This window comes from Trachymyrmex septentrionalis, unplaced genomic scaffold (genome assembly GCF_001594115.1).
Source record: "Trachymyrmex septentrionalis isolate Tsep2-gDNA-1 unplaced genomic scaffold, Tsep1.0 scaffold51, whole genome shotgun sequence".
NCBI lineage: Eukaryota > Metazoa > Arthropoda > Insecta > Hymenoptera > Formicidae > Trachymyrmex > Trachymyrmex septentrionalis.
Genome location: NW_017305683.1, coordinates 917,278 through 931,231, shown reverse-complemented (window position 1 = coordinate 931,231; position 13,954 = coordinate 917,278). Strand labels below are relative to the sequence as shown.

The 13,954-nt window shown below is 34.1% G+C and overlaps 1 protein-coding gene across 1 annotated transcript in view; it reads left to right on the top strand.

Annotated features, from left to right (window-relative positions):
- The window catches only part of LOC108751675 (lipid storage droplets surface-binding protein 2-like), a 2,795-nt gene extending 1,549 nt beyond the window's left edge, over positions 1-1,246 (top strand). Inside the window, exons 3-4 of the mRNA XM_018491977.1 lie at positions 132-417; positions 733-1,246. Coding sequence (XP_018347479.1) covers positions 132-417; positions 733-971 — 525 coding nt within the window. The 3' untranslated portion in view covers positions 972-1,246. The remainder of the gene's footprint in view (positions 1-131; positions 418-732) is intronic.
- Positions 1,247-13,954: the final 12,708 nt, after the last annotated feature.

Genomic DNA, 13,954 nt, shown 5'->3' with positions numbered 1-13,954 from the left:
TATATATATATATATATATATATATATATATATATATATATATATATATATTTCTCTTCACAATATGGATCTTTAATTATTTGATTTCAAATTTATAAATGCATTCATTTTTTATATTCTTTCTTTTCCAGATATTGAATCGCACCAAATCTATGGTATCTGAACATCTCCGTCCTGCGGTAAAAACTTTTACCGATTTAAAACGGGAAACCAAACAAAGACTAAGGATTATGACTCTACTTACATATTATAAGGTCCACTACCTACGTATCTACAGCTGGCAACAAGCCGACAGAGTCATGTCAACTGAAACTGGTATCAATATTTTAAAGACTGTTGATAACACTACTGATTTTGCTGAAGTTATGTTGAACAAGTATTTACCTCCATCGGAGGAAGAGATTCATACAGATACAGGTAATGTTATATACTAATTGTTACAAATAGAAATTTAACATAACAAAATTAAAAATACTACTTAGTAACTTTTTTGTTTTGTCTCTAAAATGGAATACATAAGAAAATATGGAAATATAAGAAAAGTAGCTTTAAACAAATATTATTATTTATGCAAATTATGCAATAGCTGAATAAGATTCTCTTTCTTAAATGCAAGTCAACGTACATCATAATCGTACATAATAGACATAAAATTATGCAATAAAATTACCGCACTTTAATTAAGCCAGTAAATATTTTTCCTTTAATAATACTAATTATTTATATTTCTAGAGCGATTATGTAGTGAACACGTTAAGCTGCATCATACGATGGAAAGATTGAGCGAATTCAGTACTCGAGCATACAGACGTATTTATTACGCATTAATGGAGAGATTGCAGCACATGTATAAGATAGAAATACTTATTTTGGTATTACATGTTCTTGTGGTCATTCAGGCGATCAAGTTTTTGGAATCGGTAGTGAGTTTAATTTTTAAATTGTTTAGTGACTGCCTCTTTTCGCCTTAGAAATAATTTCTAGTCCGTTTTATAATTGTGTATGCAATAGCACTTAAGAAATCAGACTATTTTTATTACTTTTACACGAAATTATTCCCGAGTATATTTTACTTGCAAACTGCGAATTTTACTTAATGAGAACGTCGTGAAACGTGTGACTATTCGCGGAATAATTTTATGGTCCAAAATGAATTAAAAAGAAACTGTGCTCTCAGCCATGATATATGGCAACTTTTTCTCATGATATTTCGCATTTGCACATTTCCGACTTTTTAAATAATCTTCCAACTTTTATTAAGAGAAATAATCCAATTATTTTTAAGAAGAAACTAAATCTCTATTTAAACTAATTTTATAGAGATCATCCTCTTTTTAAAAATATAGGATATTTCAACGCTCTTTCTCTCTTAATCGTAAATATTAAGCTAAACTAAAATTTCAAAATTAACTAAAATTTAACTAAAATTAAAATAATTTTAATATAATAAATCGTTAAATTTTGAATCATAAACTTTTAAATTAAAAATTAGGAAATTTTGGTACATTAAACAAAGAAATAAAAAAAAATCGCAGAATTTATAACAAATTATTTAAAATGGCATTTTAATGTAAAATTACGAAAAAATATAATAACAAAAGGAAATACATATAACAGTGTTATATTAGTAATATCCTGTATATTTAGTATCGTTTTTACTCTGCCATGTTTTAAATATGTGACATAAGCTAAAGAAAGAGAAAAATATCCCTGTTTGAGCATTTATCTTTATATATATTTAACCACTACGTGTTACACTCAGATTTTTAATCTAGTTAATAATGTTTCAAATGTGTGTGCTGGTCGGATTGTTAGACTGTATATTTGCGAGGATGAATCAGCAAAGCGATTATCGTTGTTCTTTTTTTAAGAATATAGCACGATATATTTTTCGATAAGATTTGTCCGTGTTTTTAAAGATATAACTGCGCTTTTCGTACCCTGTTATCATGTGACGGGCATACGTATTCGAAGGGCGTGGTACTCGCACATGACATAAACGCTTAATAATGTCTTATTTCTGCTTATGTCTTATTTCTGCTTATGTCTTCATTTTTTTTTGTTATTTAGATTTGTATGTAAGGTTTGTTTTTTACGCAGATAGACTATTTAATAAAATGTAATGTTACTGTTGAGCAAAATTGATTCCAAATAGATAACTGCATTTTATTGTATTGAGTATAGTTGATCTAGACATTAGTGCAATAATATATGTGTCTAGGAATAATTACGGATGTTAAAACAAGTTGAAAATTGAGATTTTAACTGTAACGACTGTGATGAAAAAAAGTGATTAATTTATTCCTATTTTATATCATGTCATGTTCTTTTGACTTGAATAATATAAATATGAATAAATTAAGCATTATAATTATAAGATTTTGCACACTTGATAATATTAAAAAAAAAATTATATAACAAAAATATAATTACATTAAGCAAGATGATTTGTAATTAGAGTGCAAAAATTTATTTTATACTTGGATAATATATTTGAGTGTTTGTTTTATAGAAATCTATGTGTTATTTTGAATTAATTGTCTCTTTCTCTTACGTGACGAAGTTAATAAAAAAATATAGAAAAGTTTCTATTTGGTTTAATGAATAATGGATGCAAAAATAACTGCCACAATAAGTTTCAATTTGGAAAATGTCATAAAGTTTCACATCCTTTGCACTCTATTTATGACAAAGCGATTAGTGACTTATAAGGCGGACTACATATGATTACATTAACATTACGTAAATCTGCAATTGTTTTCGTTCTCTGTACTTACTAATGCATTTGTATAAATAATTGCATATAAAAATGTAATTAAAAACCTACTATCGAGGCACATTTATTTACCCTATGTTCGCGATTGCTGTATATTAGTTCTGTTTATAATAAAAACGTGTTTAACGTGTGTGGTCAATGTTGAAATTGTTATGGTAAAACAGACAGTAAACAATTAATATAAAAATCCGGTTATCCGGTCACGGCTGTTTTTTTTTAAACAAACCATTTCTCAAAGAGTTGGTCTCAAGTCGAGAGATAAGAGGCTCCCAGGGCACCAAGCGTTGAAGAAACGAGAGTATATTTTTCTGATGTCAGTGTCGGAGCATTTATCACGTCCCGTCCTGCGTTCTGTGGAAAACCGAGATGAAGTGATGCGAGATGGCATCGTATATGCGAAACATTCGCAGCGAAAGAAAATACGCGCTCGTGTAATCGCCGGCACGATACGATGGCAGAGCTTTCGCAGTCTTCATTATGGTATCTTCGTAGTCGTTTCACATTTAATTCCGTTGCAAGCCTAGAAAGAATATAATGAAGAAGAGATTAACACGTATGGAGTTGTCATGAACATTTTTCATCAAATGAAAGACTACTTTATATCTCGGCAGAACAGCAATGGAAGCTTATACACTTTTTTAATTACGTACTTTTGTGTTACGTATTTTTTATTTGATCAAAATTAATATATTTCTCAGTTTTCTCTTTCCTTTCTACTCTCTCTTTTTATGTTTTATATATAACAATAGATTCTCAAATGTTATAATAATTAAGTTGTCTCTACTAAACATTAATCCATCGCGGATAAAAAAATTTGAAGGTTTTTACTCGTCAATGTTAATTTGCTAAAAATACAAATACTTTCTATTATTCTCGCAGATAGCATTTATCTAAGAGGCAACATCCATATAAAATATAGGATGACAGGTATTTATGCCAGATGTATCTGCTTGCTCGTCTCTTACTCATTTAAGTTTATTCTTTACGTCGTGTAAAACGCGGTACTGGCATATCCGTGGTTTAGGCATTCGTAACGGACAATATAACGTCACATTAATCATCGGAAGTCAACGCGCGTTTCTCTGTGCCTCTTAAAACGTCATTCTTCCTGCCGGCCTCATCACAGCGTATGCATCTGCGAACGGACGGACGTCTTTTCATTAACGTGCTCGCAGATAATCCTGATGTACTACTGCTTGGATGTATACGATGCGCGCTGCAACTTTCTCGAGGAATGCGGTTTGATGGGTGTAGCGTTGCGAAAAGAGAAAGAAATGACCATTTAATGTTGAAGCGATGCTTACGCGTTATACTGAGTTGTAATGTATGCGAAGGTTACTTCAAGAAATTGGAAATAAGGTCTCTTGAACCATAAAGCAGCGGTTCTCAAAATTCCTGATTCAGCTGATTAAAATATTCGAAAAATTGTTAATTATTTTAAATATAAATTGATCACAATTAAAATAAATCCAACAGACGCAACGAACAAATAAAATTTTAATTCTAATAAAACTAACAAAAAATAGTTGTAAATGCAGGTATATAAACGCAACTAAAAAAATTTGTAATTTATAAATAAATGGGGAAACTGTTATACTTTGAGAAAAACATCCATTTTAATACATTGTATTAAGAGAAAAATGTCAAAGTATTGCGAAACAAATGTTACTTACGACGTTTTCTTAAATATTTATTAGTTATGAAAAAGTTAAACAAATTAATTATGATGACGAAATATACATTTTTGCGAAAATTTTTAATTTTCTTTTTCTCAGTGTATCATTGAAAATATTAAGATTCTGAATAGAAAACTGTTTGATTGAAGTTTAAGAGTAACAATTGTAGAAATTGCCGAGATCTTTTTCAACCTTTCTTTTAGTCTATACCATTCTTTTACCTTTCGATATTTCCAATAGTTTCAAAATTATTGATTTTAAAGCCCTTTTGTTCACGCGAGATCCCTGAATGCGCGCTACTGTGCCCATGTAGCTATAAATTCTTAGACCTTCATAAAGTTTGAAGACTTTCAAGATGTGTCAAGACTTTAGCGCTATCGATACTTTACGGAAGTTCTAAAGTATGTTACTGCTAAGAATTTCTTTTTTAATTCCTCCTTAGGGGATCAATATTCTATAGAGACTTCAAACAATTCTATAAAAATTCTATAAAAATTCTTCCTGAAGATACTTTTCATATATGTGCGATGCGATAAAAATTCTTCGGTTATAAATATTAATCCAATGTTTTTGTTTAATATTTCGTTTAATTTATTATTTAAGCTGGTATAATTTCAATTCGTACATTGAAATTAATATAACACGATGACACGATCAATTTAAAAAAGTTGATTTATTTGATAAGATATAGAGATAAGAAATAATTTGACATTTATTCTTTATCCTGGCATGCTTTAAAATATATGATGTCGCAAAGTAAAGACAGGAAAGGACAAAACAATCCAATTATTCATCGCAAACGCTCAGCGTATACGGTCCATGGTTCAATGAACCACGACGCTGAAAAACATCGAGAACTAGCAGTGGTTTTCGCATGTGAGTAAATCATCAGTACATCCCCGACAAAGATACGTGTGGGTTGCACAGAACACACGTGTTCGCGAATTTTCGCTGGTCGCGTCGCGGCCTCGTAAACAGCTTCTTGCCAAGGTGCGCGCTTTCCTGGTGGCTGCGGGTCGTTTTAGAAACTATAATGGATTATGGAAGGCGGTCTCTGGCCCGGCTGGTGGTTAGTTATACAGGCGGCAAGGAGGGCTTCCGTACCCGCTGAAAGATCTATGGCGGAGCGGTAGATAAGCTATGCTTCATAAGCAGAGATGTTATCTTCATAAAAGCCGCAGGTCGATGCCTTCTTCCGCCGGTAGTCGGCTTGTATCACGCGTTATATACAACGTGTACATCACGGAATATACTATTATAGTATATATACGATATAGTATAGATATACGGATGCCGAATAAACAGTACCTTGATGTATCTTTTTGAAACAAAATTGATTTCTGTACGAAAGATATATTTATCGTGTCATGTTTCCCGTACGTACATTTGTTTGCATCGAAGGTATAAACGTTATAGAAATATGTCGCTCGGATTTCACATAATAATTTGAGCAATTTTTGAAGAGTATCTTGAATATCGAATGAAGAAATAAGTCACTCCCTTCGCGCGATCGTACTCACTTCACTTCGTTCCAACAAAGAAGAGAGTAGCAGAGCTAATCTTCCGCTGGATTCTTCCAGTTCTCCATGCAATTCTTTCCCCATTGCCGCAACTGCGCTGGCGCCTGCGGCAGTGTCATTTATCGCACGTGCCGCGCGAGGAAATAAAAAAAGTTCTTGCAATTTCCAACCTGTGGCGTCCTTTATTCGACCGTCGACCTTACCGTAAGCACGTAACGCGGGTATTTCATCGAGCTCTCACTCTGGCAGCATCCTTTTTGCGCCGTGGCGCGACCGACGACCGCTCAAAAAGCGCCGGGTACAGTTCTTGGACAGGGTCCAACGACCGAACGGAGAAATTGGTTCCAGCGCGTAGCGTGAAACCGCGAAGCTCGCGGTAAATAGTCGTATTTAAAGAAAAAGCCGGCCGGCGATAAACGAACGACACTGCACTGTGCAACGCCGCGTCGGGATGGCTGGCTTCCACAAACTGTCCTTTTAGCTGCCGGCCCGCTTAGAAACGCCAGTGAAATTTTAATAGATGAGAATTTTTCGCATCGCCGGAACTTTTAATGAACCGCAAGCCTCTGCAGACGCTGCATCCGGAAAGTAAGAATGCCTATATATCTTCAACGAACATCGTCAATCCGTGAGAACGTGCGTAAAGTACTTCTTCTTGATTACGCGCATTTCAATTCCTGGCGTTCCAGTATCTTAGTTGGGTCCGTCTTGTTCAGAAATTTTAGTTGCATATTGTTGTAAATAATAATTTATATTATATTTATTACGTTAATAATTTTGAAATTGAACTTTAATGTTTGGAAAGGGAATAAAATATTTTTTATTCCCTTCTTGAATATTTATTTCGCAAATATTAAAAATATTTTATTTTACTTTTCTACGCTATTGATTTATTTACGTATTTCTATTTGTGATGCGAAGAACATTTTTTTCTACATCCGCATTTTTACATCTAAATACATATTACAAAATTGTAATATATACATGCATGACAAAGAGTTATTGTCGGCAATTATATACTCCATATATATTTTTTGTCTATATATATTTTTCCATCTCTATATGCTCAAAGACACCGGTTGTATAGTGCCGTACTTATGAATATGCTATTTTCCAGTGCCGACGCGCATACTATGTTTATTCCCGAGTGATCAATACTGAATGCAACGGCCGAGTCACTCGGAGTTAGAATCGATATCCTATCGTGCTTTTGCCGTAGATCCGGTAATACCTCTAACGCGTTTTTCGCAAACGCTGTAATGCGAATTCGATAATGTTGAAGAAAATCAGCACAAGGTTACATATGTCTGTATTGCGTTTTTGCATTATAATACTATCAATCATTTTGTTAAAAGCACTATTTAAACTGTAAGAATACAAGCATTCCATAATAACAAAGCTATGTAAAAATTACACAATTGAAATCGCATCTTAAATAATTAAAGTTAAATAATTATTCTTGAAAGAGACATTTGTATGACAAAAAAAAGGAAAAAAATGAAAAAATATTTTTCAATTAAAATACAGGTAAATCAATTTAATTTAACATCCCCAATAGCAAAAGGTCACATTCACGTCACAATAGAGTCACAATAGTCAGGAAGAAAATATGATGTCGCTGTGAGATTGTCATAACAAAATAACACATTTGCACATCACTATGACATTGCTGTGACATCACATTTGTGATGAAGGGAACATACGCACGTTACGATGACGTAACTATGATAGTTGTCATGTAACTATGACGTTTCTATGAGGGACTAGAACAGCTGATGATGCAGCCATTATGATTCCATTAATAATTTCTATTTTTTCTTTTTTATATTATATGTAGATATACAGAATATAAAAAGTATATAAATATAATATGAATAATTTTAATAATATAAATAACATCAAAATAACTATTCTCTAACCGAAAACACACACAAGGATGGATAAGAAATTATGTATCTTCGGCAGTTCTAGAGAAATACTATCGATATTTATAATATTTAAGGTTGATGCACTAGTTTTTCTCTAATAAATATTACAAGTGTTGTTGTTTATGCAAACAGATATAATTTTGGTTTTATTATGAGGTAAAAAAAATGTAATTTACTTACGCTGCGTGTTATATAGCTTCCATGTTAATAATTATATAATTACGTTTCCTGTTTTATTGCACATTTTTGTTAATTAGCAATAGTAAATAAAAATAGTAATATTTCTCAATTCTATCGAATGATCGGAAAGTAATTCAAGTAAGGTACAAAATTTCAAACATTATAAACATTGACTAATAATTAATTACATGAACAATCAGTACGTTAGCCTTAAATACGTAACGTTTGACGTAACGTTTGATATATATCTCTGCTGCAAAAACATTATGAGCTAAAGCAAGAATCTATTCATCCACGATTTATTTACTTTCTTTACGGTTTTTTTAAAAGGAGAGTAGTTTATCCTGCTGTGAATGTGTAATTAAAATTTGCGCGGGCTTGCGGTTATTACATGGGGAATCCGCCGACACGTAAAATCATGCAAAATATCCAGCGTAAAAGCTTTGCCGTCAACTCGTCGCCGAACAGCGCACAGTTAATGCACTGGAAGTGAAATAGCAGCTGTTCCAATTTAAATTCGAGAGGAATACGAGTGTGCCCGTGATCTGCTTGAAGGCAAACGTTAAAGTTTACGATAACAAAAAGGAAGAAAAACACCCGTAAAAGTATACTAAATACGATGATTAAAACTTTGGACTTGGCTTATTTGTCGCAATTTGTAACAAATATATGAAGCATGCGTAGCCATTATTTATTCCTGATTATTCATTATTAATATTAAAATAATCCCGATTTTTCTATTTATAGTAGTACTCGATTAATTAGACATGTTTCGCGTATTTATCCAGCAAAAATACTTTCAGTTCTTTACAAAAGTACTTCTCGTCTTTTTATACTTTGTTTTTGCGTCCTGACGACACTACGCGTACTTTCACCGCGACAAATTGTGAGGATCGATAGACGTCTCTCAACCCTCTGTAGCACCCTCCGCTCCCCTATACACCCCCTGGACTATTTAATATTTATTTATTCAAATATTCGTCGTGGCCCGTTTCCACGTGTGCGCAACGTCGACGTCGACGGCGATACTCTGTGCCGTGACATTCGCCGCGTTGACGGAATTTTACATTTTTTTCCATGGACTTGGGCTTATGGTCACGTCGACGCTTTCCACCCGTTTCATTTCGCGATTAATGCACGACGCAACGTGTTCGCGAGGCACAAAAATTGTAAAATCCTGTAAAGATCGTTGGTTTTAAGATCGTTACACATCGCCACTTTTCATCTCTTTATTCCAATATCTTTAGAATGTTGTCCTCTGTTTACTTAAAATTCTCTTTAAACTTCGTAATTATGTTTAACTTCGTATTAGGTGTGCAAAAAGGGTTTATTGGTCGAAGAAAAGCAGGCAAGCGTCAGAAAGTTTTTCAACTCTATTCGTTTCCCAATTTATTCTTTAATTCCCTTAACAATTGGGAATTGATTTACAACTTGGCTCTCTCTGTATCTAAAGAAATAAAATTCCGACATTATGGGATTAGTAGTTTCCGAGAGGGTGTTGCATTGAACGGGGGCCGCATGATGCTTCCACGTTCAACTTCGCAACTTCGGGCGACGTTAAAAACGTTATTAGGGCTGCTATCACTTAGTCGGGCGCGAACTTCCGAGCGTAAAAACTCACGATCGACAACTTGCGTAAAGTCGCGACAGCGAAACCGGCGAAGGAAGAGAAACTTTCTTGCCGCTTCTCCTATTCGGAAGCGTTTCCATGGATGCGGTATCGCGTCATCGTCGTTATTGGAAACCTTTAACGGGCCTTCAAGTCTGTTAGAAATGATGCTTGTATTAATTTGTTCCCATAACCATGGCGAAGAGCTTTTAGGAAGAGGAGAAAAAAACGGAAGGGTGGAGGCTACTGCAGAGTTGGAAGAAGCTCGGACGATGGCCGTGAGCATTTCCGCAGACAATTTATTTGACCGCTTGGAACGATCAAACTTTTTCCCCGGGACCATGTGAAAAATAACACCGCCGAAAGCGTCCTGCTGGAACAACGGGACTATGTCCGGCATCCGCTCGACACTGCGCGATGCGACCGACGATCTACGGAAAGGAATGAAAGGCAACCGTAAGCTTGGGGAAACTAAAGCTCCCCTTGACGGCTTTCGTAGCTTTCGTCGTTTTCCTCCTTTTCCTTCCAGCCACTCTAACTCGAGCTACATCGGAGAAACTATGGTAACTTCGGCGAATATCAAAGCACGTATACCTTTGGTTATGTGCCTTGACTTTCATTCCTTTCAGCACCGAACGAGATTTTATTTGATTAATTTTACTCTTATCTGCACTACAATAGAGAAGCTTCTCTGATGAACAAAACCAATTTGATCTTTTTAATATTTAAGTCATATCATTACGAGAGTCATTAGTAACCGTTTCTATTTTTTAGATTGATATTTCTTGTGTAAGAGATAAAATTCTGAAATTTTTAAAATAATTATATTCTCTATATTGATAAAATATTTGGTTTTTTAGCATTTTTTTATTTTCATAGTAATTTACTTAATTTCTATAGTGAATAAGTAACATCGTAATTCTGGTGTTAAACAGTACAAAATAAATATTAACGGAGTACATTATTTTTTATATTATAATTGTATTAATTAATTTATAATATTAATTATATACAAAATTTTTTAGTTAATTGATTTTACCATATTTGTTTACACAAATTCTATTCGCCCTAAACGTTTTATTAACAATTATGCTATTTTATTTTTCAAGCTGATAATTTGTTTATGCTGACATTTTTCTTTTTTAAAAAAAGATTTAGTTTACAATTTTACAATAACACCATTTCAAAATTGAAAAGTTATTATCATTCACAACTGTGTGAAACATTTACTTCGATAAGCAAGTGCAAAGAAATTTGCTCCATTTTACTCAAATAGGCAAATTATATGATCCAAGAATAATTTTTCAAGAGATACAATTCTGCTCTCACGATCAGTTTGCGTTCGCAATACACGGGTATGATTACAACATCACGGTTCTTAACGACTCAACGCGCCACAATAACGGATCGTAATTTTATTTACGCGGATCGCGCGGCGCCAGCTTTATTTATCGACGCAAAACTCAAGTACGCGCGCCGCATTCTCGCCCGTCACTTCCAATCTCGGGATCCACGGCCGGCATTAAAATTTCATCCGCGGAGCGAGAGAGTAATTACGCGGGAAAAAGTTAAAAAGTAATGTTACAGCGAAACGCCAGAAGTCCCCGCAAGAATGGCGCGTAAACTTCTTAATCGTATTACTCGAGGAAATACGCATCCGGCTACATTATTTAAGACAGCGCGGTTGATTGCACGAGCCAGTATCTCGCCCAGAATTATTATAGATACTACCACCTTCTCTATTCCAGGCGCTCTTACAATTCCACCGATGCAAAACTGTTATTGCCAAGCGAGAGAAACTCTCACTTGATCCGACTGACTGTGAATTGCATTCATTGGTATTTGACGTTAAAAAGAAAATGATAAATTTCTCATTCTCACAAAATTACCTTTTCCATCCTCTAAAATTGCAAATAGCTCGGTCAAAGATTTAAGCGAATCATTAGTCTTACAATGATCCATCAAGGGCGAACCGTATAAATTCGATTTTATGCGCAACGTCGCGATTGCGCGAGCGAACATTTCCTCTGATTGTCGAACTACCAAGTTTCGTGCGAAGCACGATATATAGTTCCCGTATATACTTAGCGATGTACTTCGTGATGGAGGCTCTTTGACGCACGGTCGTTAAGCACGTAGCAAGCCAAGGTACGTTCGGCGAGGAACAGCGATCCGATGAAATATTCTCGTGGCGCGGCAGCGTCTCGTTACCGCGTTGCTTCATCCTCCCGCTGTTTCCACGCTATTCCGGATTCTTATATACCGGTGCTGCGCGCACCAGTCTGCATTACGAAATTAAGTCCGAAGAGCCCGGGAGGCGGTAAAGGCATTCGACGATTTCCACTTTCTCGCCATTAGCCGGTATACCTGGCCGATCGATAAGGAACAGAGCAAATCTCGTCGTTTTCTATTTTTGCCAGGCGTCCAATCACTTGGCAGTTCACGATTGGTACTTACTTAATGATCCGATGGCTCTTTTCCAATATTTTCACGAAATTAGAAATTGTATGTGCGCGGAAAATTGAAGGCAGACTAATTTTCATTGTCAAAAATCAATTTTATTATAAATAGATTTAAACTTTTAAACGGTGTATCGTGGATGTAGTTAAAAATGGAGAAGCCCTTCTAAATCTTAAAGAACAAGAATAATAATTAAAACTGCTTAAACAGAGACTATGTTCAATGAGTATTCTCGGGAAATTAGTTTTGGAATGGAAAAAAGAATTGAAGATGAAAGTTATAGAAAAACTTTTTAATAATCCAAGATGGCTAGTGTTATAAATTTAAATTTTTTTACTTTAAAGAATTATTTTGCAATTTTAAGAGAAAAGTAAAGTAAATTAGTAAATTAAATATGTGTGATTTTGTAATTTTTTTACCTCTGCTAGTAATTAATTAAAAATAATATAATATAAAACAAAACAAATCCAAAATAATCTGTACTTTTATTCGACTATCTCCCTCAAATTCAAAAGCCTCAATTCTAATCTACTCTCTCGCTCTCTTTTATAAACAAAATTGCTTTGCTGTATTAAACCAAATATTGTCACATTGCATTATAATCAAACAAAATATTATTACAATATGTGTAAAGATATTAAAAAGCGGTAGTGTTAAATTACAATTTTATTAAATTATTTCAAATTTAGTAGGCCTTATTTCCGTTCTTACTTTATATATTATCTTAATTGAAATTATAGAGTTAATAAGTAATAATTTATTACATAACGTTATTACACATAATTTGCATTACGCGCGTAATAAAACACGACCTAATGTAAGTACCATTTATCCTGTACCGTTACTGATATCAAAAGCCTATGAAGAAAAACTGCGCGTTAACATTTACGATTGTGCGTAATAAATTACATTTCTTCAGGTATCTATGATGAGAAAAGTTACGACACGCAATAAAACGTAACAGTTTATATTATGATTTACATAGATTGCGTTAAAGCCATTAGCACTGCAAAAGAGTTCGTACGATATATCTCGCGAGCATTTATTCGCGACGTTTGTAAACCAGCCACGAGAAGAAAACTTTACGCTTGCGAAGCATGCGTCGGCGTTATGCAATTGCTTCGTACTAGTAGTAACACTAGTAATATCACCGAACACTAGTAATAACACTAATAACACTAGTAACACTAATAACTTTGTTAAAGAAGAAAGTGGAATTTAGGTAAACCGGTGTCTTAAAGTGGATTAAACAAATAAACGTTTCTATCGCTCGGTAATCTTCGCGTACAAAAGCGCATTTCATCTTTTATAATTATTCGCCGCGGGATATAAAAGTTTTAATCTCGCTTGATTATTACACCAGCTCACCGTCTCATCTCCGTTTTTATTAGTACTTAATCTCGGAAGAATAGTCGTATCTGTAAAGCGCGTCCACTAAAACACGGATTCCTACTTTCTTGCAGCACTCTGATACATATCCGCGACAAGAGAGACACAAAATGTATCCGTTAATTTACTCTGATGACACATCTCTCCGCATGCATTAAATTTTTATAAAGAATAGCAATGCGAGTACGCGCGCCAAATTATTCCGTCGAGAGTTGATAAACACACGTGAAAAATATATTACGCAACAGGACGTAATTATAATTAATAATTAGTTTCTAGAGGCTAGAATAATTATGTGCGATTTAAAGAAAATTTATATGTTACGCAATTGGATCACCAAGAATGGAACAAGACAATGATTATATCAGCCGCGTTTATATGTGGTTATAACAATTCCCAATATGTTTTGGATCTGA